This window comes from Zootoca vivipara, chromosome 9 (genome assembly GCF_965207765.1).
Source record: "Zootoca vivipara chromosome 9, rZooViv2.hap1.1, whole genome shotgun sequence".
In the NCBI taxonomy this organism is placed as follows: domain Eukaryota; kingdom Metazoa; phylum Chordata; class Lepidosauria; order Squamata; family Lacertidae; genus Zootoca; species Zootoca vivipara.
The window spans coordinates 7,370,936-7,397,623 of NC_142592.1; the positions used below are offsets into that span (position 1 = coordinate 7,370,936).

At 44.1% G+C, this 26,688-nt stretch overlaps 1 protein-coding gene across 2 annotated transcripts in view; it reads right to left on the reverse strand.

The window, feature by feature from the left end:
* COG5 (component of oligomeric golgi complex 5) overlaps positions 1–26,688 on the reverse strand; it is a 162,699-nt gene that overhangs the window by 58,832 nt on the left and 77,179 nt on the right. For both annotated transcript variants that reach the window (XM_088676684.1, XM_035127862.3), the window contains exons 8-10: positions 8,755–8,920; positions 7,023–7,135; positions 6,843–6,920 (exon numbers count right to left, since the gene is read on the reverse strand). In XM_088676684.1, coding sequence (XP_088532810.1) covers positions 6,843–6,920; positions 7,023–7,135; positions 8,755–8,920 — 357 coding nt within the window. The remainder of the gene's footprint in view (positions 1–6,842; positions 6,921–7,022; positions 7,136–8,754; positions 8,921–26,688) is intronic.

The following is a 26,688-nucleotide window of genomic DNA, read 5'->3' on the forward strand; positions in this document are numbered from 1 at the left end:
TGCTGATGGGGGGAAAATATGCCTGGGTGCCGGTGGCAACTCCTCCTCCATGTACTCTGGCTTGCGGGAGAGGGCATCCGCCCTGACATTCTGCTCTCCCGTGATGTAGTGGATGGAGAAGTTGAAGTTCGAGAAGAACTCTGCCCACCGTATCTGCCGCTGGTTGAGCACCCTGGCAGTTCTCCAGAACTCCAGGTTCTTGTGGTCTGTGCACACCTGGATGGGGTGCTTGGCGCCCACCAGGAAGTGTCGCCAGTGCTGGAACGCAGCGTGGATCGCGAGAAGTTCCCTGTCAAACACTGTGTAGTTGCGTTCCGGCTGGGTCAGCTTCCTGGAGAAGAAGGCACAGGGTCTCCACTCTCTGTTGGCGTCCAGTTGCAACAGAATCGCTCCCAGAGCCTTGTCCGAAGCATCTGTCTCCAGGCGTAGGGGCGCATCCTGCACCACGTGGAACAGGTGCTGGTCTGAAGCGAATACCCTCTTGAGGCTTTCGAACGCTGCTTGCGCCTCTGGTGTCCACCGGAACTTCTGCTTGCCTCTCAGGCAGTCGGTGATAGGAGCCGTGACGCGAGAGAAGTTCTTGATGAACTTCCTGTAGAAGTTCGCGAAGCCTAGTAGGCGTTGGGCATCTTTGCGCGTCCTGGGGCTGTGCCAGTCCAGGATGGCCTGCACCTTGTCCTTGTCCATCGCCAGCCCCTTGTCTGACAGCTTGTAGCCTAGGAAGTCCACTTCTTTGGTGTGAAACTTGCACTTCTCCAGCTTCACATACAGGTGGTTGTCCTTCAGGCGCTGCAACACCTCCCTGACATCCTTCACATGCTGCACTGGGTCATTGGAGTAGATAAGGATGTCATCCAGAAAGACCAAGCAGTTCTTGAAGAGGAGGGACCCCAGGACGTGGTGCATGAAGGCCTGGAAGCATGCTGAGCCCCCTTGCAACCCGAAGGGCATCACCAGATATTCAAAAGAGCCCAGAGGCGTGAACATCGTGGTTTTCCATTCATCACCCTCCCGGATCCTAATCAAGTTGTACGCCCCTCTTAGGTCGAGCTTGGTGAAGATCTTGCCCCTGCGTGCCGCTGTCAGGAGATCATCCACTCTGGGCATGGGGAAAGCCACTGGCTCTGTCACCGAATTCAGCCGTCTAAAATCCACCACCAGACGGCGCTGTTGCGTGTCTTTCTTGTCCACCCAGAAGACCGGGCTGCCCCCTGCTGCCTTGCTTTCTCTGATGAACCCCCGCTTGAGGTTCTTGTCGATGAAAGCGCGCAGATCCTCCAGTTCCTGATCTGACATGGCGTACAGCTTGGCTGGGGGTATAGTTGCCCCTGGCACCAGGTTGATCTGGCAGTCAAAAGGCCTGTGTGGGGGTAGGTGGTCGGACTCCGCTTCGCTGAAGACCTCCTGCAGGTCCCAGTACGGCTTGGGTATTGCCTCACCCCCCTTGACGTGCATGGTGGCCACCGTGGCTATCGGAGGCCCCTCCCCTGGTTGGTGCTGCATGCAATGTTCCAGACAAAAGTCCGATCCAAAAGTGATGCATCTCTGGTGCCAACTTATGGAGGGGTCGTGGCGCGTCAGCCAGCTCATGCCCAAGACGATGGGGGGGTCTGAGATGGTTGTGACGTTGAAAGCCAGTGTCTCTGAGTGCCTTCCCACCGTCATTCTCATGGGGGGGGTTTGATGCGTGATGGCCCCTCCCAGCAGCTCTCTGCCGTCAATGGTGGCCACGTGCAGGGGAAAATCCAGCTGCAGAAGTTGGATCTGGTGCTCTTCCGCAAAGTTTCTCGAGAAGAAGTTGGCTGAGGCACCACTGTCAATTAAGGCGAGGACTGTCAGGGGATAGCCATTTGGGAGCGTGAGCGTGACTTCTAGAACCACTCCTGCTCTGGGAGGGGTGGGCTGGCTGTGCTCCTCTCTGTGCGGGTGGGCGGGCGGGGGCTGTTGTCTGCTGACTGTGCCTGGCCGCTCCCCCTTGTCTCCTGCAGCCAGGCTGTCTCGTTTCCCTGCTGTGGTGCTGCGTCAGCTGGGGAAGGTACAACCGTTCCCGCCTTTCCTTGCCACTCTCTGCGATGAGGGCAGTCTCTGACGCGATGCCGGGGGGAGTTGCAGAGAAAGCAATTCCCGCCTCTTCCCTCCTTGCGTCTTGGCGCCGCCGGGGTTTGAAAAGCCCGCGCGCGCGCTCCTCCGATCTCCATCGGTTCCAGCTCTGGGCTTGGCCTGGGCGGGTGTAGGGGCGGGCCCTGGGGTGGGGTTTGGTGATGTGGTCTGTCCTGGGAGCGTGGGAACCAAGGTTTTGCTGCGCGCGTCGCTTGTTTGTCATTCCATCTGGATTCCTGTCTCACCCCCACCGCTAGCGCCGCTTTGCTTAACTCATCCATAGTTCGCGGTTTGGGACCTCTTGCCAGCTCATCCTTAACGTCTGCGTGCAAACCCATGTAGAAGGCTGATTTCACTGGCTCACTTTGCAGATCCCACCCCAGTTTGTGCACCAGCATGGTGAATCTCGCCCAGTAGTCCCTAACTGTCGATTTTCCTTGTGTTAAGTTATGAAGCTCCTCTTTAGTGGCCTCCATTTCACTGTCACTAGCGTACATTATTTTTAAAGCTTCTAGAAATAATTTTGCGTTCTTCATGCAAGGATTTTTTTGCGCGATGAGCGGTCTTACCCATTCTCGGGCGGCCCCCGTCAAATGCTCTATGATAAAGGAGACTCTGTGCGCGTCATCTGGGAATTCTGCTGCATGCAATTCCAGCGCATAATTTATTTCTGTCTCGAATCCTAGGTACTCCCTAGGGTCGCCGCTAAACTTGGTGACTAGGCTCTGTCCCCTTCTCACTTGGACTAGCTGCGGCTGGGGCACCCCCCCACCTCTAGCGGCTTTCTCCTCTTCCAACTTTTTCTGTAGGTCCAAAACCATCACCCTTAGCTGTTTCTCAGTCTCCTCTTTTGTCCTCACCTGGTCCACCAGCTTGTTCAGCTCCTCCTGCGCCCCTCGCGCTTCCTCCTGAGCGGCATGCAATTGCTGCTGTGCGTGCGCTGTGAGGTTCTGCAGCTCCTGCTTCGCTGCTTCGGCCTCCAGCCTCCAATGCTCAGCCTCTTGAGCGCTCATCGCTGCACTCCAAAGTAGCCAAAAAAAAGATTCGGGAGTTGCTGTCAGAGGGCCTGGTATGGCTACTCTAGAGTAACGACTCCAGCATGGTCTTTTAAGGTCTTTATTAAGTGCTGATTATTTACAGTGTTCAGAGCAGTAAAAATGCATCCTTAAGGTGAGGTGTCTGAACTCCCGAATGGCGATTGGCGCGTTTTCTTCCAGCACCACAGCTTTGGCAGACCCAACCTCTTCCCCCTACGTTTGCGTCGCAATTCGGGAGTTGGGGGAATTGGCCTCCCCCCTGTGCGTCCAACTTACTGTCCCACCTGCGGCCTGGGCTCCACAACCTTGCCTGAGCCTCGGACACCACTTCCTGACTCTCCGCTGGAGGCAGAGCTCTCCTTACTCTCTCCCGCGCTTGGGGATGGGCTGGAACTTAAGATGGGAGGGACTTCCCTGTATCCCTCGTCCCTCACAGGTAGGTACCAGGGAGAACACAGTTTACATTATTTTTAAATATTGCTTTTCAAACTAAAATGAAAAAGTCAGGTGTGGGTCTCTGCTTTTTAATCTGCATACAGATGATTCCAGGGGGGTATTATTTTTATACGGCAATAGTGTCTAAATCAGGGATGGCAACGTTCTGGTGAGCACATGACAGTGATGGGAAGGATCAGAGGCAGGAGTGGGTGTGGCCAGTGACCAATGTGGGTGGAGCTACAGCCATTGACTTGCACTGCAGAGTCTCCAAGGAGACAGATGGGCATCTGAAGTGGAATCACAGCTGTCGAGGAAGATAGATGTAATGCTAGAGTTGACCTCACCACCAGTAATTAGCAAACAGAATGTAAAATGCAGGGTTTATGTTACCATCTCCTGCTAGAATGGGCATACGGCCCTTTAAAAATGGACAAGTTCCAATGTGTTTTGTTGTTAGATCAACTTTCTAATGTGGACACACAAAAATCTAACCTTCTCTCCTCTCCCAGACACTTTACGCAGAGTGGAAAGGGATAGTATCATATGTGAAATTGCTTTGGCTTTTTAAATGAGTATTAGAATTTCCATGATTTATCAGCTTATTTTTAACTACTGGCAGCAGACTCAACAGATCCTGCGCTCCCATATGGCTGTCCCTATTGCTCAACAGACACTGAGGGTATGCATGCAAATCTAGATTTTAGCGGCTTTTTAGGCAGTTCCAAAAGTCCTACCTGGCAGCTTGTGACAATATGTTAGATAACTAGGGGACTTTAAAAAAATACATGATAGCCTTATTTCACTAGTAGCAGCAAAAGGCAGGTTTTTGGCACACAATACCAATGCCATCTATGAATGTTAAGGCCAGTGCACATTTGGTTTGGGGTTCAAATAAAACTGCATTCCCTTAGAGAAGTTCAGAGAAATAAGTACTGAGACAGAATACAATGGACTAAAGACCCTCCCCTCAGCCAAATAAATGCCAAATTATGGTATTGAAATAGTCATGCAAATGCTAAATATGTCTGATCAACATTCTTTCTTCTATTGAGTTCTCTTGACTAGTATTATACACTCTGCGTTCCACATGAGCATGAATTCACAATAAAACAAAATATTGTTCAATTACTTAAACTAGGATTTACAGTGGTCCTCTCTAGTACAATGTCTGCTAGGGAAGCGCAGGGATTTTTAAGGGCATCTCCCTCCAAGCCATCAAAAGGAGGGTTAGGGAAACTTTCAAAAAGGGTGTATCAGACTATTAAGTCACCCATCCATCTTCTGGTCCCAAAGACACATCTTTGGACATACATACAACCAAACCAAGCAAATAATATTTTTAGAAATACGGTGTTCATAGTGACAAGTTATGAAAAAACCCAACCCTATTCCTCATCACTTAGATTTTCACACATAGGTAATTTGAGTATACTCTAGACGGCTGTGTAGTGAGAAGCCAAAGAGATCTAGGATGAGACCATTTCACAGAAGGAGAATGAACACATGCCACTGAGCTATGAAACTTCTTCCTCTATGAGCCAAAAAGAAACTTACAATGTCAAACACAAAAGACATTTTTTGGGTGCATCTCCCAGAACTCCAGAAAATGAGTAGGGCACAAGAGTCCTTTGCAGAAGCAATGCTAATTCTCGCAGGCTTATGCTTCCCTCTGCCTTGCAATTCTACCCTTGATCATGCTTCCCACTAGTTTACCCAAGGCAGGTCCCTGGCCTATAGTTTCCTGGCATCAGTGTGTAAGATAAATTACTATTACTCTGCCCAATGCCTTGGGAAGGGCAGGTTCTAACTCCTAACAAAAACCATGTAGTTGTGAGAAGCTTCTCGTATAAATAGGGTATGTTTCCTAGGGTTTTTCTTTTAAGTTGATTCATAAGAGAAACTGCAAAGAGCATGCAGCCACAAGAAACAAGTTTTTGTTTCTCCATTTAATATTCATATTGCAAACTATTTGCACAAATGGTCTCTTCTCTCCATTAAAAAAATTGAATCTGTTGGAATTTATAGTCCAACACATGGAATTGGAACATTTTCTCTTTCCCTTTGCATAAAATTTGAACTTGAACATGAAGAGAGGAAGGGGCTCTCCTTCACAAATTATGACAGATGAATTGATCGGCTAGCACTGTTATTGGCCCTTGGGAAGATCATTCATCAAATTTGTCTAAATAAGAATACAGCACAATACAAGTGAATGGATAAGAAAAGGTATTCAGAGGGGAGCTACTGTAGGCAAAGGACAGCCGTGGATTGTTTATCAAAGACAGAATTGCCAAAAAGGAGAGAAGCAGATGGCTGAATCACGCGACAAACCATACAAAGACATGTTATCTTACTAATACATAAGATTAATTAGCCAATGCATACAGTATTACGGGGAAATATAATAGTGATCATTAATATTTTATCATTCTTTCAAATATGACAAAAAAGCAGTCATCCCAAGGGATTGGGCCTAAAAGATGTTATGTGAGGATGGGTCATTGTTTATGCACATCTCTCATGGGGTTATCAATTCCTCCCATACTTCAGTCTCTTGCACTCCCTAAAAAGCCATCCCACAGAGTTCCCCATCTTCAGGAGGGATGGGGCTTTTTTGCAGATGGTTCCTCCCCTCCCCCGAAAGTTCAGAGCAACATTACACTAGTTTGCATCCAAGGCAAGGAGAACAAGCAAGCAAGATATTCCTGGTGCTTTGCTGAAAATGGGCCACTTCATCTACAACTGCACACAAGGGATTCATAGACCAGGCCACCCCTGCACTGGCAGGCTAGCACTGCACATGAAGCAACAGAGGTCCTGGTTTAAACCAGACACCAGTCCCACAAAACATCAAATGGTTAAGTTCTGCTTGCCTGCCAGGTACACATACACGCTAGCCTTGTGTCTGTGCCCAAGTGACTATAGATCAGGCACAGGCAAACTTGGCCCTCCAGATGTTTTGGGGCTACAACTCCCATCATCCCTAGCTAACAGGACCAGTGGTCAGGAATGATGGCAATTGTAGTCCCAAAACATCTGGAGGGCCAAGTTTGCCTATGCTTGCTATAGATCTTGAACCATCCATAAATGCACACTCTTCAGGCTAGCCTGTGTGTCACCACTATTTCATTACCCACTGAAATACCAAAAAGCTAACACTCCCTTTCTGCTGACATAATTAAAAAAGGCAAGTTACCTTTGCAAGAATGCACTTAGTTAGAAGGAAGAGATGTGGTGCAGGGGAAGGGGCCAGGAGAGAAGCGTTACCTTTGCTAATTCTTCAATGAAGCACACCTGTGTAACTGGATCTCTTTTCATGGACAGTACTTTCCGCAGATGCTGCACCTGAAAAGGAAAGATGTCACTTTCAGCCCAACTCGCTTCTGCATTTCACAGTGCCCTCCAAACCGTGCCACGCCAGAAGAGGATGTTTAAATAGCCAAATACCTGCCCACAAGCTGCACAGATTTGATCCATCAGCTTTTCCATATTGGTCCACAGAGCTGCTCTAAAGGCCGCCATGTTTCCTGGTGTTGGCATAGATGCTCTTCCAGGACCACCTGTTTTAAGAACAACCTGTCTCAAAAACTTAAACGACAACAACTCAACTAGGGGAATTGCTACAATTAGGATTTAAAATACAGTATCTGGGTGCACAAGAAGGGACGAACTGGAACTGGTAGAGAAATGGAAAGAATGAGGTATGGTGCTAGAGCAGAAGTGGGCAGCCTGTGAGCCTCCAACACTGCTGAACACCAGCTCCCATCATTCCCTGATGGCTAGCGATGCTGAGAGTTGGAGTTCAATGACATCTGGAGGGCCACAGGTTCTGGACTAAACTCCCAACTCTATGATTGCATAAAAGTGTTGGATTTATACCGAGGAGTTTGGGGCTCAGATCTCCAGTGAGCCATGAACTCACTGGATGGCCCTGGGCAAGTTAACGGTCTTTGGACCTCATGAGGATGTTGCTAGGACAAAACAGGGCAACTCATATATACCACCCTGAGCTACTTGGGGCAACAGCGGAATACAAATGTGGCCAATGTAAGTAACAGCTCCTTCTTCAGACATGGAGGCCTCAATAAATCTCTGCCAGCACACAGTGAACAGCTAAATCGCCACGTTTTTCCAATGTGTGTTAACTAAAGGTAACCATTTCTGAAGTGTGTCCATATCTCAGTGCATTTTTTATTATTTTGGATTTTATTTAATTTTGAGGTTCATAAACCACCCAGAGGATCTGGCTGATATGCAATATAGAAGTGTCATGAATAAATAAAGTTATATATTTGATATGTTCAGAAGTACAACAGAAATTCAATATTACACTGTTATTTAAACACTTCTACAAAAGGAGCTCCAAACTCCGTAGTGTAGAATGGTAGAGGAGCTACCCTGTTTCCCCTATTTTAAGATGTAGTCATAAAATAAGCCATAGCAGGATTTTTAAGCATTCAAGGAATATAAGCCTTACCCCGAAAATAAGACATAGTGATAGGCGCAGCAGCAATGCCGCCCGCAGCAGGAGGAGGAAGGAAAAAATAAGACATCCTCTGAAAATAAGCCATAGTGTGTGTGTGTGTTTTTAAGGAAAAATAAATATAAGACGGTGTCTTATTTTTGGAGAAACACGGTATTGCCTCCTTCCATTGTATTTTAGTTTTAATGTGGAAGAATTATAAGCCTTTTCAGCACAGGCTGAGAGAAATTCCAAGACCTAAAGCAAATGTCATATTAGCTATGATGAGGGCCACAAGTCTAAGCGCTAAAAATGCTAGCTGAAAGCGATGCTGTGCTTAAAAATAAATAAATCTCTGTTTCTCAATTGTGGGACATACTTCTGAGTAAACATTGTGCTGTTATAGTTACTATGCTGCACCAGCTGTTGACATTACTTGAAATCTGGAGCGAAGGAGAATACCGTGCTGCAATATTAAGTACAACACGTTTGAGCTAAGAATGACTTGGAAATGGGCCAATTCATTTACCTCAATGTGACTTTCCCACTTCGCAGCTCGCAGTATTATCACATCCAAAGAAAAGAAACAGCTTACCAAACAGTGAAGTGTGATGAAGACTAATATGAACATGAAGAACTGTATTAGATCCTGCTTATGGGAATAAAATGCCTAATTACCAGGCACTGCATTAATACAGAGGGGAGAAGGCATAGTACCTCTGACCACTGTCTGAGAGGGCTGAGTCAAAACCTTAATATCCAAGGCATTGCTGATGTTCTCCTCCAAGGATACGCAGTAACCATCCACAACATTAGTGACGGTGACTTTCAAAGTGCCAAGGTTATAGAAAACCTGAAGAGCCGTTCCTACTTGGGTAGGATTCTAGACAGGGAATGGAGAGAGACACAGAAAGCAGAAACTGTCAGCATGTTAACCATTCATTCATACGTACAGAATTTGTGTACCACTTAATTGCAAATAAAACCTTGATATAAAAATATACATTCAAACTGTCAATAAAAAAACAAAGTTAAAAGCAAGTTTATAAACCCCAAAATATAATTAAATATAATAATATAGAATCAATATAATCAATGTATAATATAATATAATATAATATAATATAATATAATAATTAATATAATCAATATATAATATAATATAATAATTAATATAATAGATATAATTAAAATAATTAAAATAAACCTGTGAAATGTACATTATATACTAAAATTGCAGATTAAAAGACACACCAACTTTACAGTTAAAAGACTGATTCCTTGTGTATGGGGAATGAACACTATAAGGCACTTGCAAAAGTTATAGTTCCACATACACACACAAAAAGGAGCTGAGATGGGATAAATGGTGTAAGCCAATCCGCCAAGTAAACAGGTCCTAAGGCCTTTGGGGAAATGCAAACGGAACAGGCAGAATCAATAGCCCCAACCACCTAAAAGTAAAAAAATTACAGTGACCAATTCACAAGACAGTCTTCATTACAACACAACCCTGATATTGGTGAACTCCAATAGACCCATTGGTTCCTACTAAGAAAGAGATGATTCAGAACTCTCCTACAGCCATTCCATTCTATAATGACGTTTCTGAACATGTGGATTCTTTTCTCAATGGCAAATAAAGCAGTTAGACTGTTATCTCAGTAACTTAATAACTGGCATCCTGATCCTAAAACATTTGCTGCCAAATAAAGACTGGTTCCCGTAATCCTCGGACTTACAGGCTATTTTTTAAAATGGAGTTCACGTTCATTCTCTCTCATGTTGGTAAGTAAGATCACTGCCATACATTTGAACTGAGCTGTTTTGCACGTCACAGCAAATGCTCATTTATTTCAGTGCAACTTATTGAATGAAAAGATCATTGGATTGATGCTTTGCAGTCCTTGAGAGCACAACTGGGTTCCTTGACAGTCTTCATTCCTGAAAAACTCAGGAGCAATATAGCTAATCTTTTTACTGTATTGATCTAAATATAAGCCGTACCTGAATATAAGCCGCACCTTTAAAATAGAGGGGGGGGGGAGGAGGAAAAATATACCCGAATATAAGCCGCTTCATTCCTCACTGCTCCTCGCTCCATACTGGGGGCGGGGGAGCCACACTGCATTGCCAGCAAACTTTCCCCTTTCTAGCTCTCTCCCTTCCCGGCCTTGGGGGGAGAGGACGGGGACTACACATGGGGCAGGTGCCGCTTTGCCCCGCTCCTGGAGCTGTTTGCCCTGCGCTCCTGGCTGCATACCGTAACATCGCAAATATAAGCCGCGCTTTAACTTCTCATGGTCAGAATTTGGGGGGGGGGGGAGAGTGAGGCTTATATTCAGGCCAATACGGTATTTGCAGCCACCCTGAAGAAAAATGTTGGCTCTGTCTGACAAAATCCTCTCTAGGAATTCTTCACAGTTCTCACGTTTTGGAATCTCTTGCTGGGGACAAAAAGCTTTAATGATCACGCTGCTGTGACTAAAACCAAAATGTAAAAGCAGCAGCAGTGGTTTCAGGGGGGGGGGGAACGCCCTCTTTCAAGAGATCACTGAAATAACACACATCAAGTGCCTTGATGGAGCCAAAGCTCAAAGGGAGAAGAGCTACAGTCGATTTCACAGGCACACATTCCTGCAGAAGTATCACATACAGACTTCCTCATCTCCCGTTAAAATAACAGAACTGCAGAGTTCAAAGAGACCCAAACTTCTGCCACACATTCCTCAGCTGGTCCTCCTTTCCCTATGAGCTCGATTATTTACTTTAGAAACCTTTTCAGGGACTAAACACGCACACACTTTAAATGTGAGCAGGAGGTTCCTCATATCAACATTAAAAAGCAGAGGAGTTTACCGCCAGCTGTGGTCGCTCCAGGCACCGCCAGGAGTTTCTGGAGCACCAAAAACGGCCTCCAAAAACCTGCGAGAACAGCAGAGGGCCACCCAGCTGAGTGCTTCTGCATCTCCTAAGCACAGAGGAAGAATCTGGAAGAGCCACGAGGCCCTGAAACTGCCAGAACAGTGTTCCACGATGAACGTTACCCTCAGTCCACCACTTTCACATGCAGCGCCGAGAAAGAGAAAAGAAATGAGAGGAGGCGGCAGCAATGTGGAGGCTGGAGAAACGGGTGGGCAGCAGTGAGAAGCTGGAGATGCGGCAACTGGAAGTGGTTATGGGATACTGGTGGGCTGGATGGAAAGGCCTGGCAGGTTGGGTCAGGCCCATGGACAGGAGGTTCCCCACCGCTAATTTAACGTGTACCACCAACACCTGAGAAACAGAGAAATGAAACATTTCCCTGGTTCTCAAGGAAACAAAAGAACATGCAATAACTAAATCATGTGCTAATTAAACTGAACTAAAGTGGGAGCTGTGGGCACACTCTATGAAAAGCAACTGTCCTCTCGTTGATCCGGAATTGCAAGTATATATATATATATATTTTAATGGTATCTAACAAGCAGGCTTCCTTTTGAAATATTTTGAAGTATTTGTTAAATTTGCTAAATTGAGTAATCATCGTTCTGGCAAAATCTCTCCTTTCCCCCTGAAATCCCAGCCTTAGAAAAAGTCCTGTGTGAAAGCTTGATTCCAGCATTCCATTAAAAAGAAAAGTGCAGTTATTACATGATGGCCTAATCACGTACCACTCTCATCATTTGGTGACTTCTAGCAAGAAAACAATTACATCTCCACAGCAAGGCAGGTTATTGATGAAAGGACATTTTAAAAGTGCAATAGGTAAAGGTTATTAACCTTATAAATGTTTGTAGATTGCAATCCACCTACAATCTACACCAGGCTTCCTCAACCTCGGCCCTCCAGATGTTTTGAGACTGCAATTCCCATCATCTCTGACCACTGGTCCTGTTAGCTAGGGATCATGGAAGCTGTAGGTCAAAAACATCTGGAGGGCCAAGGTTGAGGAAGCCTGATCTACACTATATGCAGTTTTAATATACTGATCCCTATGGGTAACCAAAAGATTACTAACAGCTGATTAGTAGCATTCAAGCTCTTTACCTACTTCGTCAAAAAGTCAATGAAATAATACAGGTGCATTTCCACCCCCTCCCAACCAATTCCATTCACACTTACAGGGAGAAAGACAAACTTAGGGTTCTAATTTACATTAATGATTTGAGCAAAGATCTACTCCCAGAAACATTAATATGGAGTACAAAGATGTAATATTGTGCATGTGGCATAAATTTCACCAAGAGCACTTCTGCCTCAATATGCAATTCTTCAGAATTTAATGAGCAGCCTGGAGAGAAAACAAGAGGGAGAATGTATAGGTCTAAAGGGGACCATGCAGTAGAATAAATAAGTGAAATCAGATTATCAACCCAAGGAGAAAAAGGAAGAACAATTGTATTATTTTCCCTTTGCAGGACCTCAAGGGTCATCTGACAGAGTTTTGACTCTGCTGTGCACAGATGTGGTCTATTAATGCTGCACATGTAATCATAGCTCACCTAATTCAATTACTTCAGAACCTGTTAACAATCAAACAGTCAACAGCACAAGACACAAATGGAATTACATAGACTGGGGGAGAAAATAATTTAACACAATGCATCTTATCAGGAAGGGATGAGCTTTAACAATTACAAACCTTATTTTTGAAATGAGCCAGAGAAATACAGAGGTTGCCATATTAAATTACTGGAGTAAACTACACAGGAATATAAATCAATGGACGAGGCAAACAAAGCTCTACTCTTTATGCCTGGTAGAAGTGTGTGTATTTCATGTAAATGAGGGGAGAATTTGAGGGTGTGCTTCATCTCGCTGAGCTGCAAGGTCAGGAAGTATTGGTCAGAATTTGGGTAGCAGCAGCTACTGCATAACATCACAACTCATAGCACTGAGCTGCTTTTGAAAGCAGTTCCAGGGTCTAGTGCATTTATACAAGAAAGGGACACCACTGCCAAAACACATACGGAAACCACAATGTCATTCCAAGCTATGACTGGTAACTAAATGATTGGAGATGAAACGCATCTTAAAAGCAGCCACTAAAGAACCAGCTATACCCATGCAGATCCAAGCACATAATATTTGGTGATGTGTTTTTGCTATATTTATACCACCTTGACTGCAGAGATGAGACAAGGTATAAATTAATTAGTTAGGATGATAAATCAACATGAAGCACAGCAGACAGACCTGCCTGCTTGCCTCATGTGGGATGCTAAGAGAGTTACTAATTATATTTCTCTTTGGAATTGGGGCGAGGAGTGTTAATAAAAATCTCATTTCATTGAACATCCAGCTGCATATTTGTATTTCATGTAATGCTAAGATGATTACACAAACTTGCCTTCATTGAATAAGCTGAAAAAATATGTTTGTTCATTTATCTATAAATAGACACTGCTCATGTCAGGAAAAGGCTTTGTGTTGGTAGCTTTTAGATCAGAAAGGGATCCTACTTTTAATACTCTCTAAAGCAATATCTCTAAACCAGGCTGTAAGCCAATATTTCTTAGGGAAGCTCTCTCATTCTTAACATTTTTCAGGCAGTGTGCCCAGGGCAGTGCAGATTAACCCCTGGGCAAAAAGGAAAGCAAATCTGGGTAAGACTAGGACATGGAATATATATGTAAGCATTTCTCAACAAGTTATCCAAGGAAATCAACTGCTAAATTGAATAAAAAGGTTTTTTTAAGTTACTATAAATAGTTAAAACAAATATTTTTAAAAATCAGTGATTTGTTCGTTATTTTTAATCACAAAAACAGATGAATGTTGTTGTGATTAAACTAGATTTACCTATTTTGCAGATGGGGCAGGAAAGGAAGGTATCATAAAAACAGAGTGGGGGGGGAAATGAAAGGAGGTTTGGGAACAATGAATTCTTACACATGAATACTGAAGCATGAAGAGGTATTTTCTAAGTAGCATGGAAAAGAACAGACTAGTATTTGCAAATGCCCCATTATCCACTCCCTAAACCTTTAGTTCTAAATTTGAAGGTATGAGTCACAGACACCTACTACACAGACATACAAACCATGCATCTCCATTTTTGTTGAAAAAGTGACATAAAGGCTTGGGAGTAATGGGATGGAGAATCTCACTAGCCTCAGAAGAAATGAAAAACGCTGGAAAACAAATGAAATCCTCATTGTTCATTTAGATTCACTAACCAACATACATAGGGCAAAATGGCCTTATCAATTCATGAAAGTAAATGAAAATGCCCTTTTACAGTTTAGCTGAAGGCCGACACTTGACTGTGTGATTGTTCTCAATTCACACAAGCTAACATTCCCACTCAAACTGGGGTGTAGGAACTGGTCTTATTTATTTCTGTTTTATTTATTTGGGTGGGATGAAAACATAGGACATACGGTATATAGCTTGAACTACAGGTTTTGGTATTCAGTCAAAAGACTTAAGTATCTTAAGAGCTGTCTCCTCTACAACTCCATGTAAACATGGAGGCTAGCTCCTGAGGCCCTGTCCCTCTACCACCATGAAGGGCTAAGCCAGGCATGGCCAAACTTGGCCCTCCAGCTGTTTTGGGACTACAATTCCCATCATCCCTGACCACTGGTCCTGTTAGCTAGCCTAGGGATGATGGGAGCTGTAGTCCCAAAAGAGCTGGAGGGTCAAGTTTGGGCATGCCTGGACTAAGCCAAGGATGGGGAACATGTGGCCCTGCAGCATAGCTGCCAAGTTTTCCCTTTTCTCGCAAGGAAGCCTATTCAGCATAAGGGAAAATCCCTTTAAAAAAGGGATAACTTGGCAGCTATGCCCTGCAGATGTTGCTAAACTCCAACTCTATTCATCCTTGGCCATTGGCCATGATGGCTGGGGAAGATAGGAGCTGGAGTCCAGCAACATCTGCAGGGCCATAGGTTCCCCACCACTGGATTAGGCCTTCTTTTGTGTGGCTTGCCTTCTGGTGGGAAATTTACATTTTTCTATTTTGGCAGGCGTTCTAGGAGCTGTATTTTAAGGGTTTGCTGAATTACATATTTCAAAACATCTGACTGCTTAAACGGCCAGGATAAATAAAGATGGGGAACCTTCCTGGATGCATGGGATCTACCACCAGGGACATGGGAGATTTGGCGCTTTGAAGTCCTGAAGTTGGGACTTCAAAGCAATTTGAAGACAGCAAGGTGCTGCTAAAGCGAACATTTCTGATCCCTCTCCCTTCTGAAGGAAAAAAAATACCATTCTAGTTAGCAGGGCACTGCTGATTGCTACATGTGCGGCCAAACGGAGGAGGTTTACGTGCAAGAGAGCTCTCACATGTACCTAGGCTGTGCAGCAGCACCCTCACACCACATCAGGGGTCCTGCTCAGCATTGGGTATTGTTGTGAGACAAAGTTCCCTGCAGAAAGCTCTCTCACACCTCCAAGACCAATCCTGCTACCTTGGCTACATGATCCAAGTACAGTTGCATGAGCTGATGGGCCGGCCAGCTTGATATGGGGAAAATCAGACCCCCACGTTGGCCAAGACAAGTCTGCGGGCCAGAAGTTCCTCATCCCTGGATTTGGGATTGCTCCCACATAAAGCAGTCAGATTGAATAACTCATTATGTAGGAAGATGGCTCCTGTTAAATAGTAACAGTTTTAACCACATGCCTTATGATGGAGTTAAGTGACCCATTTTAAACACTTTTTCTGGGTTGGTCAGAAAGGGTTTTAGGCTCCACAAAGTTGGCCAGATTGGGTAGTTGGGAATTATGCACCCTAGGCTCTAATATATATTATTGTTTCATTCATATACCTTATGACAGTGATGGCCAAACTTGTCCCTCCAGCTGTTTTGGGACTACAACTCCCATCATCCCTAACAGGACCAGTGGTCGGGGATGATGGGAATTGTGGTCCCAAAACAGCTGGAGGGCCAGGTTTGGCCATCACTGCCTTATGAGGTAATATCTAGCCCCAGAAAGGAATTTTGGTGGCCTGCCACCCCTTAAGAACCCCAACAATTGCTCGTAAGACTGGTAGTTTAGGAAATGCCATAACCTTGGTAAGATGCCTAGATCATGAACCCTTTTGTGCATTATGATAGTACAACCTGGGCTTTGGGATTACGGCTTTGAGAGAAGTTGAGCGTGAAAGCATTTCCCGACATTTGTGAACACCATTTTTCTATGTGTCTAACGAGTGTTGGATTTTTCTATGCTTTGTATATGAGCCAGTGAAACACACTGGAAAGATCACCGAAGATTAATTCCAGTACTGCCCTTGGGGGCACAAGCTATGGTGCTGTCATTGGCCTGTTTTCCCGGAGTGAGTTATTTAAGTCCAACTTGTAACATGCCATATGGACAATTTAACATATGTTAGAATCCCAACTTCTTTGTTTAATTCTGCTGAAAAAGAGGGATGGGTGAGATCAAGTACTGTACTCACGGAGTATCTGCCTAGCTCTACTGTCAAGAGTAGATGCTGAAAATCTGGCAAGCAGCATTACTTTTTAAACAGCTCGTGGTTCTCTTTCATTTGAAATACTGTTGTCGTGACAGGTTTCTGTGGTACTTGCTTGCAACAGTCGCTACTTTCGCCTTCTCCATTTCTATTTTAAAAATGTAACTTGTAGCAACGACAACAGAAAAACCTAATTGGAGAGTGTGGCTACAGCAGCTCTGAAAGATCAGCAGGGAAACTGAGGGAAATTATTTCCAAAAATGCTAGGGCGAGCTGTTCACATGCACACTCTTCTCCTATTGTAACTTATAAAGAACTCGAGTCCCAAAAGATTTTCCCCATGGGTTTTAAGACTCTAGTAGAACACCGCAAACCCAGAAAAGCATTCACTGAAGCCTGTGAAGGCAAAGGAATATGGAGTAATTCAAAGATAGATAAGGACAGACATCTATCTAACATAGATGAAGATAGAGAAGGGTTGCAAGGGCAGCAGAGGGGGACCTGAAATTTTCCCCACCTTTTCCCTCTAGGGCTTCACCTTTCTAGGTATGTAATAGTTCATACATTTGGGAATGATTAGAACACTACTTAAGACAGTGTTTAGAATCCAATCAGTGCAACCTGGACATTTAAGGCTAACACTCACAGAAATATCTCCCCCACCCCCTGTGACATATATGGCTGGGACATTCCCATCCCATCATGTTCATTACCTGCATGGATCAATATCCCCAAAGCAACAGAAACAATAAAACCTAGGAGGGGGGAAAACTCTTTCTCATTTATGGTCCCCCAGGGCCCAATAAGACTCCCCACCATCCTCATCTCGCTAGGAAGCTGCCAGTTATAACCCAAATATCAAACAGCAAGATTACCTTTTTTCAAAGAGGCCCAAGGCAAAACTTGGACAGCAGCAGCAGCAGCAGCTGAGAGAAAAGCAACTGAAGAATCAGAGTGCCAGGAAGCTGAGGCTGAGCAGCTCTTGTGCAAAACCAAACTTATGGGGGCCCCATTATCACACCCAAGATTTATTTAGAAGGTAAACTGTCGAGCTGGAGAAGCCCGGTACTTGTGAGTAACACCTGGCATGCTTCATAATTAAACAGAAGTCAGCCTCCCATCTTCAAAGATGATCACCTTAAGGATTTCCCTTTCAGATAATTCACAGTTGAAACTCAAAAGATCTTTTGCACCAAAGGCTATGAAGCTTAGCAGACAGCATAGCCAGAGGCAGAGTCTGATTCATGACTCACTAGGAATTTTAGCAATGAGTATGGACAACTTACTCCTGAAATAAGAGTGCGTCAAACTATGTTTTTTCTAGAGCTGAGCCAAAATAGAGAAGGGTAGGTTGCAACCTGCCTTTCTCCCCTCTTGGCCAACCTGAAGGGAGGGTTTTTTTCATGGTGGACATTACAACTGCAGAGAGAAGCTCCCCGAACAACCCATGCCCCTCCACCTGTCATTCAGACAGCCTGCTCTTCACAGTTCCAGTGGCACTTGCTCACTTCAAATCAATCTTTTTTCTCCAGCAACAGGGGCGCCATCACATAACCTGTTCTGGCAACGTAACAGTTGCATTGCTGCATGACGATATCACTGTCACTAAGAAGATTTCTTTGGGGAAATACTTTAGACTAAAAGTCCCAATTTTCATGCCAAAACGTTGAACTAGACCAGGGGTGTCAAACTCAAATTCATCGGGGGCCGCACCAGCAGTTTGGTCACCCTCAAAGGGCCGGTTGTATCTGTAGGACTATGTGTCCACTCTTTATTATCATAAATTATTGTCACTGCATTCAATTATTACTGTTTTTTGTAATAATGTAAGTAATAACTAGCTCTGAAAGCAGAAACATAGTCAGAATAATGGCAAGTAGATATTCAAATGTACAATTATTGTACAATTTATTGAAAAATGATTTTTGGTAACTAGACTGGGTGGCGGAAGGTCGCTAGGGTTTCATGCAGGACCTTTGCAGAGCTACTAGTACCTGGAGATGCTGGGGTCCTTCTGCATGCAGGACAGATGTTCTGCCAGTGAGCCACCACCCTTCACCAAAGGGACTGGCTGAGGTTGACTCACTGGAGCTGCTCTCCTGGTTCCAGGGTTTAAGGGCCAGAAGTATAAAGCAGCATCCTATGTTTCTGAGGAGAGGGAGAGGGAAGGGGAGGGGAGGGAGGGAGGAAGGAAGGAAGAAAAGAGGGAGTGGGAGGGAAAGAGGAAGGAAGGAAGGAAAGGGGGGAGAGAAAGAAGAGTAGGAAATAAGGAAGGGAATAAAGAAGGAAAGAAAAAGAAAGAGGAAGAGAAGACGGAAAGGGAGAAAGAAGGAAGGAAGTAGAGGGAAAGAAAGAATAAGAATGAGGGAGAGGAAGAAAGATGGGAAGGACGGAAGGAAGAAAGGAAGGAAGTAAGGAAGAAAGAAAGAAAGAAAGAAAGAAAAGAGGGAGCAGGAGGGAGAGAGGAAGGAAAGAGGTGAGAGAAAGAAGAGTAGGAAAGAAGGAATAAAGAAGGAAAGAAAAAGAAAGAGGGAGAGAAGATAGAGATAAAGAAGGAAGGAGAGGGAAAGAAAGAATAAGAACGAGAGAGAGGAAGAAAGAAAGGGAAGGGGGGGGTCGCCGCCTTGATTCAGCGCCAGAAAAGAGCACGAAGGGACCCAGGGGCAAAAAGCATTTCCCGTGCAGCGTGAGGCAGCGGGTGTCCGTTTTAGGAGAAGTGCGTAAAGCCTCAGAGTTGCACGTTCGTGAGGCTGAGCCGCTGCTGAGCTCACGTTCATGAGGCTGAGCCGCGGCAGGAGGAGGAGGAGGAGGTGAGGCAAGAGGAGGAGGCGGCTTGCCGGGTCGGTGCCCGGCAGCGCCATGCGGAGAGTCCCGAGCCTCTGGGACGCAGCAGTGCTCTGTAGCACTTTGAATCCTCCTCCTCCTCCACGCGGCGCTGCTGGGTGCTTTGTCTGTGCTTCAGCAGCAGCAGCAGCCGTTTCCAGGCGCCGAGCCGTGGCAGGAGGAGGAGGATTCAAAGTGCTACAGAGCACTGCTGCGTCGCCGAGGCTCGGGACTCTCCGTGCGGCGCTGCCGGGCGCTGACCCGGCAAGCTGCCTCCTCCTTCTCCTGCTGTGGCTCGGGGCGCTCCACGCAGCGATGCTCTGGCCGCCTTTCTACCCCCCCCCGCCCCAGCTGTTTGTCGGCGCTTTGTCGGCGTGGCGCTTCAGCAGCAAGGTCCCGCTGCTGGGTCCCGCTGGCTGGGGCGCTTGGCGGGCCACATGACGAGGTCTGGCGGGGCGAATTTGGCCCGCGGGCCTTGTGTTTGACACCCGTGAACTAGACAGTGCTGTAAGCTGATATGAAGGTCTGCCCGCTTACAGAGTTTTGCATTACAAGAAATAAATACTGCTCAGCTAATGGAAAATATCCTCTGCTTAGGTCCAAGCTACCGTATATGAAAGACTGTAGTGGCTCAAACGAATCTGCTTGGGTTTTGATATCTTTGGAGCGGACCCTTCTCTTAGTCCCACCACCCTCATAGGCATGCTTGGTAGACGCAGGAGAGGGCCTTCTCGGTGGCTGCTCCCAAACTCTGGAACTCCCTTCCTGGAGAAGGCAGACTGGCTCCCTCCTTGTTGTCCTTCCTTGGGCAGGTGAAGTCCTTCTTGTTCCAACAGGCTTCTGGAAACTGACTGCTTTTAATGAAAGGGTGCTGCCATGCTATTTCTATTGTAATTCTTGGTATGTTTTAAACAGATTTTCATATATGTATATGGTATGGGGAAGGGGGGTTATTGGTTTGTTTTTGTTTTTTATTATTTTGTGTTTTAATCTTGTACTTTTATGCCCTGAGATCTACGTATGAAGGGCGCTATATAAATTTAATAAATACTGTAATAATAATTCTATCAATATTTAATTGTATTTGCATGATGGATTTTTAAAAATCATTAGTGGTTTAGCCTTGAGTCCCATCAGGGGAAAAGGCAGGGAATAAATAAATATGATGAACATGATGGTGTTGATAATTCCTAATTTGTCTTCAGGAAGCCTTGAGACACAACTTCATGGAAATTTATTTAAAAGGGTCTTTTCACAGGCATGCCACACACACACACACCTGACACTATAAGCACCAAAGCCTTCCACTTGTACCTGGTTGGTCCCATGACTGAGAGGCATAGCTGCCAAGTCTCCCGTATTCCCCGGGAATTCCCCGTTTCCCCAGCTGTTCCTAGCTGAAAAAACGAATTTTTTTTGTTTTTCCCCAGTTTATTCTGGCTGCAGTGCGACTTCTGGCGTGGCAGCCATTTTGGAACTGGGCAAAGCAGCATCAAAAGTCACTTCTGAGCATGCTCCGCCCAGTTCCAAAATGGCGGCAGCGCTACTTCCGGTCTGCTACTTCCGGCCCAGTCCCTTATTTCTCTGACAGCAACTTGGCAGGTATGCTGAGAGGACACGTTTGGAGTTGATATGTTTTCTAGCCCAGTGGCAGCTAACAAGTTCTCAGGATGGTGATTTCATGGAAATTCCATTTTCTACAAGTTTGGTTTGCTTCATGATGGAATACCGTGTTGTTGTTGTTGTTTTATTTTCTTTTTTAAGAAAGCTGGTATAGAAATACCTTAACCATTATGGGATACAACTGTGCATTTCTCATTCCAAATGTGAGGTGCAAAACACCTTTTGATACTTCTATAGCAACAAGGGCACTTGGGGCGATGCACACATCCAATTTCATGTTTCTAAGTGATGCAGAGTTACCCTCACAATGTTGAGGCACTCACAAATGAATCAGTCAGTGTGGCTAAGGCCAAAGTGTCTTTAAACTACGCAATAATGAAAAGAATCTTATATATATAAAAGGAACTATTTTTATCTTTGGTTCTTCTATGGCACAGCTCTTTTCCAACATATTTTCTAAGAAGTACAGTCCCAATACTTAAAGGAGAGAGATAAACGCCCGCTTGTCTCATGTCTCATTTAGTAACTACTGTAGACAATTTACTTTCCCCTTAAGTATAACCAATTTTAAGTGAGTAAAGATTTTTCAAGAGCACAAAGGTTAATGTTTGTTAAGGTTGGCATATTCCAATAAAAGGCATGGTTATTAATGCTTGCAGGTAGCTTGCTCTTTTTCTGCCCGAAAGGTCCTGTCACCATTTGCTTCTAGGGAATATATAATTCAGATATTTAACAAGGTTTTTAACTGGTTCATTGTAATGCACTTGCTATTAACAGAGGATCATATTTTATTTTAACCAGGCAAGGTTTTAAGCCTTGTCTGCTGATTATAAAGAGGTGGACATTAAGGAAGCCTGCTGTGACTCATGGGACCAAACACATTTTGTCTTATAATATTTGGTTGTTAGAGCTGCACGATGCAGTTTAGTACACATGGCTATAGATAAATGTAAGAAATCACTGCTCTCCTTAAATGCTAGTACTATAAAGAACTAGCACTAAATGTCAGTGGTATAAATATATTAAAATGTGGTATTCTGAGTTTAAAAGTTAAATATAATTTTTTTTTTGTAATATAGATTATCCATACAGGAATGTATAGCTGATTACAATAAAATAATGCTGATCATACTCTTAAAGGATTTTTAACTCTCATGACTGTAGCAGCTGTTTGAAATATTCATTAAAATTCTTAGCCAACCTAAACCACTTCGTACCTTTATATGTTACTCAACCATTATGAGTTAGTTGTCCTATATTGTTTCATCACATTACTCACCCCCATGTCAATTTTTATTTTTATTTTTTAAACTTCCTAAGCTGTCAGGGGTTAAATTTATCCAATTCAAATAAATGGGAAATGGAAAGTACCAAAAACTTAAAAGAACTGGGGTTCCCAGAAACTTCTCAAAAATAGGGTGGGGAAAATAACTCAGCATATTATTTTGCCTGTATCATATATTGTGTTTCATATTTATATTAGTTCAAGAGTACTGGAGTAGATTTTCCCTGCTGCTGTGTTTTTAAGTTACATTACTGCACACACCAAAACAAAACTAAAGATTATTCCAAAGTCCTGCAGGAGTCAATTGCATCTTGGGAGTGAATTTTACCTCAGGGCAGGCGTGGAGGTAGAATGCTGGATTTAATAGACTCTTAGTCTGTTAAAACAGGGCACGTTTTATGTACAGTATTACTTGAATTTGTTACCCGCCCTTCCTACAGGAATTGCAAGGCAACACATGAGGATTCTCATCCGAGCAAGGTCCACATTCAAACTTGCTTGGCTTTTACAACCTTGCTGCATCATATGCATTCAAAGCATGCCTTGGTTGGTTTACATGTGGAACATTTTCTTCCCTCCCCTCAGAAATAACTGGAAGCTGTTTAAAAGACCATGGGCTCTGATTTTAGTCTAGAATTTTGATGGAGCTACAGGTAATGAAAAGGCATGTGGAGAGTCTAAGAAAGGGCAATCATAAATGCTCCTAAACTTTCCTTATCTCTTTGATTCTCCCTAAAAAGACCTAAATAATGACCATTCAGTTAATCAAATTTCTCTGATAAAGTATCACAGAACCATGTGTTTCATATAGTTTCAAATGCAGTTGGATGTGACAGTATATAGCCAAATCTACGCCAGCCTTCACAGATGATCTAGAAGTAATCTGTGCTAATACTAAAAAGCAATTTCTAAAGGAGAATGATTTGTAGTTTTTGAAGCCCTATTCTCCCCAAGCTAAAATTCAGGACCTCTGTCTGATCTGAAAACAGGGGACTTTTTTTTTAGATTTCACCAATATGGAAACACGGATAAGCAAGGATCACACACACACACACACACACACCCCAACAGAAATTTATTCAACCTAGACTCAAACATTCTATCATCTGTTCCTATGGAAACTAAAAAGATATTCTAGGTTATATCACTATCAGCTGATTATACTGCAGAGAAATCTGTGGTTTATTTTAAGCCCTGGTTTGGAAAGAAATGTATTTTCAGTACATAATGTTAGTCTGGTTTTTAATTCCCATACTTAGCATCTCAGTTTTATTAGGATGGAACTTCAAAATGAGCTTTACAATTTTCAGATTATAACTAGCAACAAACAAAATTGTACATCTAATCAGGTCCTATGAATAATACAATTAAATCCCTCTGTCAAAGAGTACGGATAGAGACCAAAGTATACTTTCTTGCTAGGGATTCTAACTGAAACCAGTGAGATTGCTTTACAAATAGATAAGGCTAGGATCAGGTTACACATACGTTTTGGGATACAACTTAAGCTATGTGTAGAATGCTTAACTGTGTGGACCTGGTTCATACACTCCCCAAAAACTGCTCATCCATGTTTGTGTGTGCAGTCCAGCTCATTTGCAATGTAATGTGCAATGCTTCCTGCCATATACACAGTACCCCCCACAGGGATACAGATTCTGATTTGATGGAAAGGAATGAGCAGGCATGCTCCTCAGATTATTCTCTTTTTTGACATCAGAAGCAAGGAGACAGCGAGTGGAGCTTGTCTACAACGGCAGCATTGTTTCATGAATGAAAATTTGCACAGTTCTTTCCCCCCTTGACATAGTAAGGTTCAAATGCCATTTAGAACAATTGCAAGGCATGAATAATTATCCCACAGTTGTTGTTGCTGTTGTTTTTTGAAAAAGGAACCATGTACTAAGAGGCTAGGGACGCAGGTGGTGCTGTGGGTTAAACCACAGAGCCTAGGGCTTGCTGATCAGATGGTCTGCAGTTCGAATCCCTGCGACGGGGTGAGCTATAATGCGAGATGAGCATGCAACCCCAGAGTCAGTCACGACTGGACCTAATGGTCAGGGGTCCCTTTACCTTTACCTTTACTAAGAGGCTAAACTTAAACATTTTTCTAGAATGCAGGAATACCATTTCTAAGTAAAATCAGTTTAGTGTAGTGGTCAGAACTCAATATTAATCAGGGAGACTGAGGTTCAAATGCCGGCTGAGCCATAAAATTTACAGTCTCAGCTTCACCTCTTTCATTGGGTTCAGAGGACAAAATGGGTTGCTCTGCCTATTTCACCCTGAAAACAACTGAGGAAGGCCAGTATACATGACTTGAAATGTAATAATCTTAAACTTTTCCCCCTGTGCTTAGTTTGAGCTGTAGCTGAACCTTGCCATCTCAGAATCTAATAAAGCCAAATGCAGCACACACACACCCTCTCTCTGGCGCTTCATTTAGTGAACAAATAATAATGTGCACCACAATGCATACATGAAGAGCTCGTTAGCTACAATTACACATACGTGGCTGCCTATCATATGAAAACTTACAGCACAGTGTTTCTTTACATGGGACTTTCGGGGGGGGGGTGCTTGTTCTTGTGCAGAAGAGTCTCTGGAAGAAAAATGTCATGCGGAACGCCATCCTGAGCTTGCAGGACTAAAATGCAACAAGCACCCTTTCCAGCAGGTTCAAACAACTGGTTCCATAAATTCTTGCCAGATAGGCTCTATATGCGGCATCTAATTTGTCTAGCTCCTGGTGCTAAACTGAGACAGCTATTTGATTAAAAGGATCCCATTGAGAATTGTTAGGCAAATAAGAGTAAGTTTCAGACAGCGCTGCTTAACAAGCAAACCATTGCCAAACTTTCTGGTGGTGTCAAGGAGTTAAGTGGCACTTAAGCAGGTGTTTAAAAGGTGTAATGCTCTGAGCCCTCCATCTTTTAAATAAAGAAAGTAGTAATGATGGATGTTAATGAGTGCCACGTTGTGTCTCTATTCAGCACTGCTACCTATTTTAGTCCAAGTCTTTTAAGACTTTATTAAGTGTCCCATTCTCTCCAGGAGGACAATAAGCTGCTTAGCAGTGGGCCCAAATTAAGAGTCTTCTATTGCACAGCAAAGGGAATGGAGTATAATAGCCATAATGCTGCAAGGACAGAAAAGCGCTTTATTGATAATAGGCCAAGTGCTATTCTGGCTCACCTCAGCCCTTATATGTCTGAACTGGGCTTGAGTCCAATTATATTGATCGCTAATGATGTGAGGGCAAGTTTAACACACATTTTGAGGTTCAACCCCTTGCCGGGATTGCAGAATAATGAGCGGGCCATGAAACATAGCACATTTCAGAAGTTTTAAGGTGAAAATACTTAACGTCTGCAAGGTTCTTAAAAGGTGGTATAAAAATATAGCATCAATTTGATAAGCCAGAACCTAAGCCTTGAATGCAAATGTTACTGGTGTATTTTATCCATTTCCTTTTTATCCGACCCTGTTTTTACACACCGCGTTTTTCACTTCATAGGATGCACCTGACCATAGGACGCACCTCATTTTTTAGAGCAAATGAGAGAGAGAGCAGGCTTGAGAGCCGGCGGAGAAGAGGGAGCTCTCCTCCTTGCCCGCTGTCAAGGAGGCGGCCGGAGAGCCCATTTCCAGTGGCTACAAAGATTTTCCCTTTCGTTTGGGGGGGTGCGTCCTATGGAGCGAAAAATACAGTACACCCTCGCCAGTCTGGTATGCTTCAGCTGTTTTGAAACAGAAGTCCCATCAGCCACAGTCAGCGCATGGTAATCAAGATTTGTCAAATCTATTACAGCAGATTGTGGAGAAATGCTATATAGTGTCAAATGATATTCATAATAAAAGTAAGCTCATAGTGCAGAGGTCAGCAAACTTTTTTAAAAAATAAATCTTTATTGATATCAAAGAAAAAAATACAAACCAATAAAACCAATAAAACCATACCACCGCAATACAAGTATCGTGTTGCAAACTTTTAAAGCAGGGGGTGGGTCTACTGTCCCACAGACCTTGTGGGGGGCCCGGACTATATTTTTTTTGGGGGGGGATGGATGAATTTCTATGCCCCACAAATAACCCAGAGATGCATTTTAAATAAAAGCACACATTCTACTCATGTAAAAACACGCTGATTCCCAGACCATCTGCGAACCGGATTTAGAAAATGATTGAGACAGATCTGGCCCCCAGGCCTTAGTTTGCCTACCCATGGCAAAGAGAGAATCATAGAGTTGACCATAAGGGCCATCCAGTCCAAGCAGGAAACACCATCAAAGCATTCCTGGCATATGGCTATCAAGCCTCTGCTTGAAGACCTCCAAAGAAGGAGACTCCACCACAGTCCTTGGCAGCAAATTCCACTGTCGAACAACTCTTACTGTCAGGAAGTTCTTCCTAATGTTTACCGGTAGGTGGAATCTTCTTTCTTGTAGTTTGAATCCATTGCTCTGTGACCGCTTCTCTGGAGCAGCAGAAAACAACCTTTCTCCCTCCT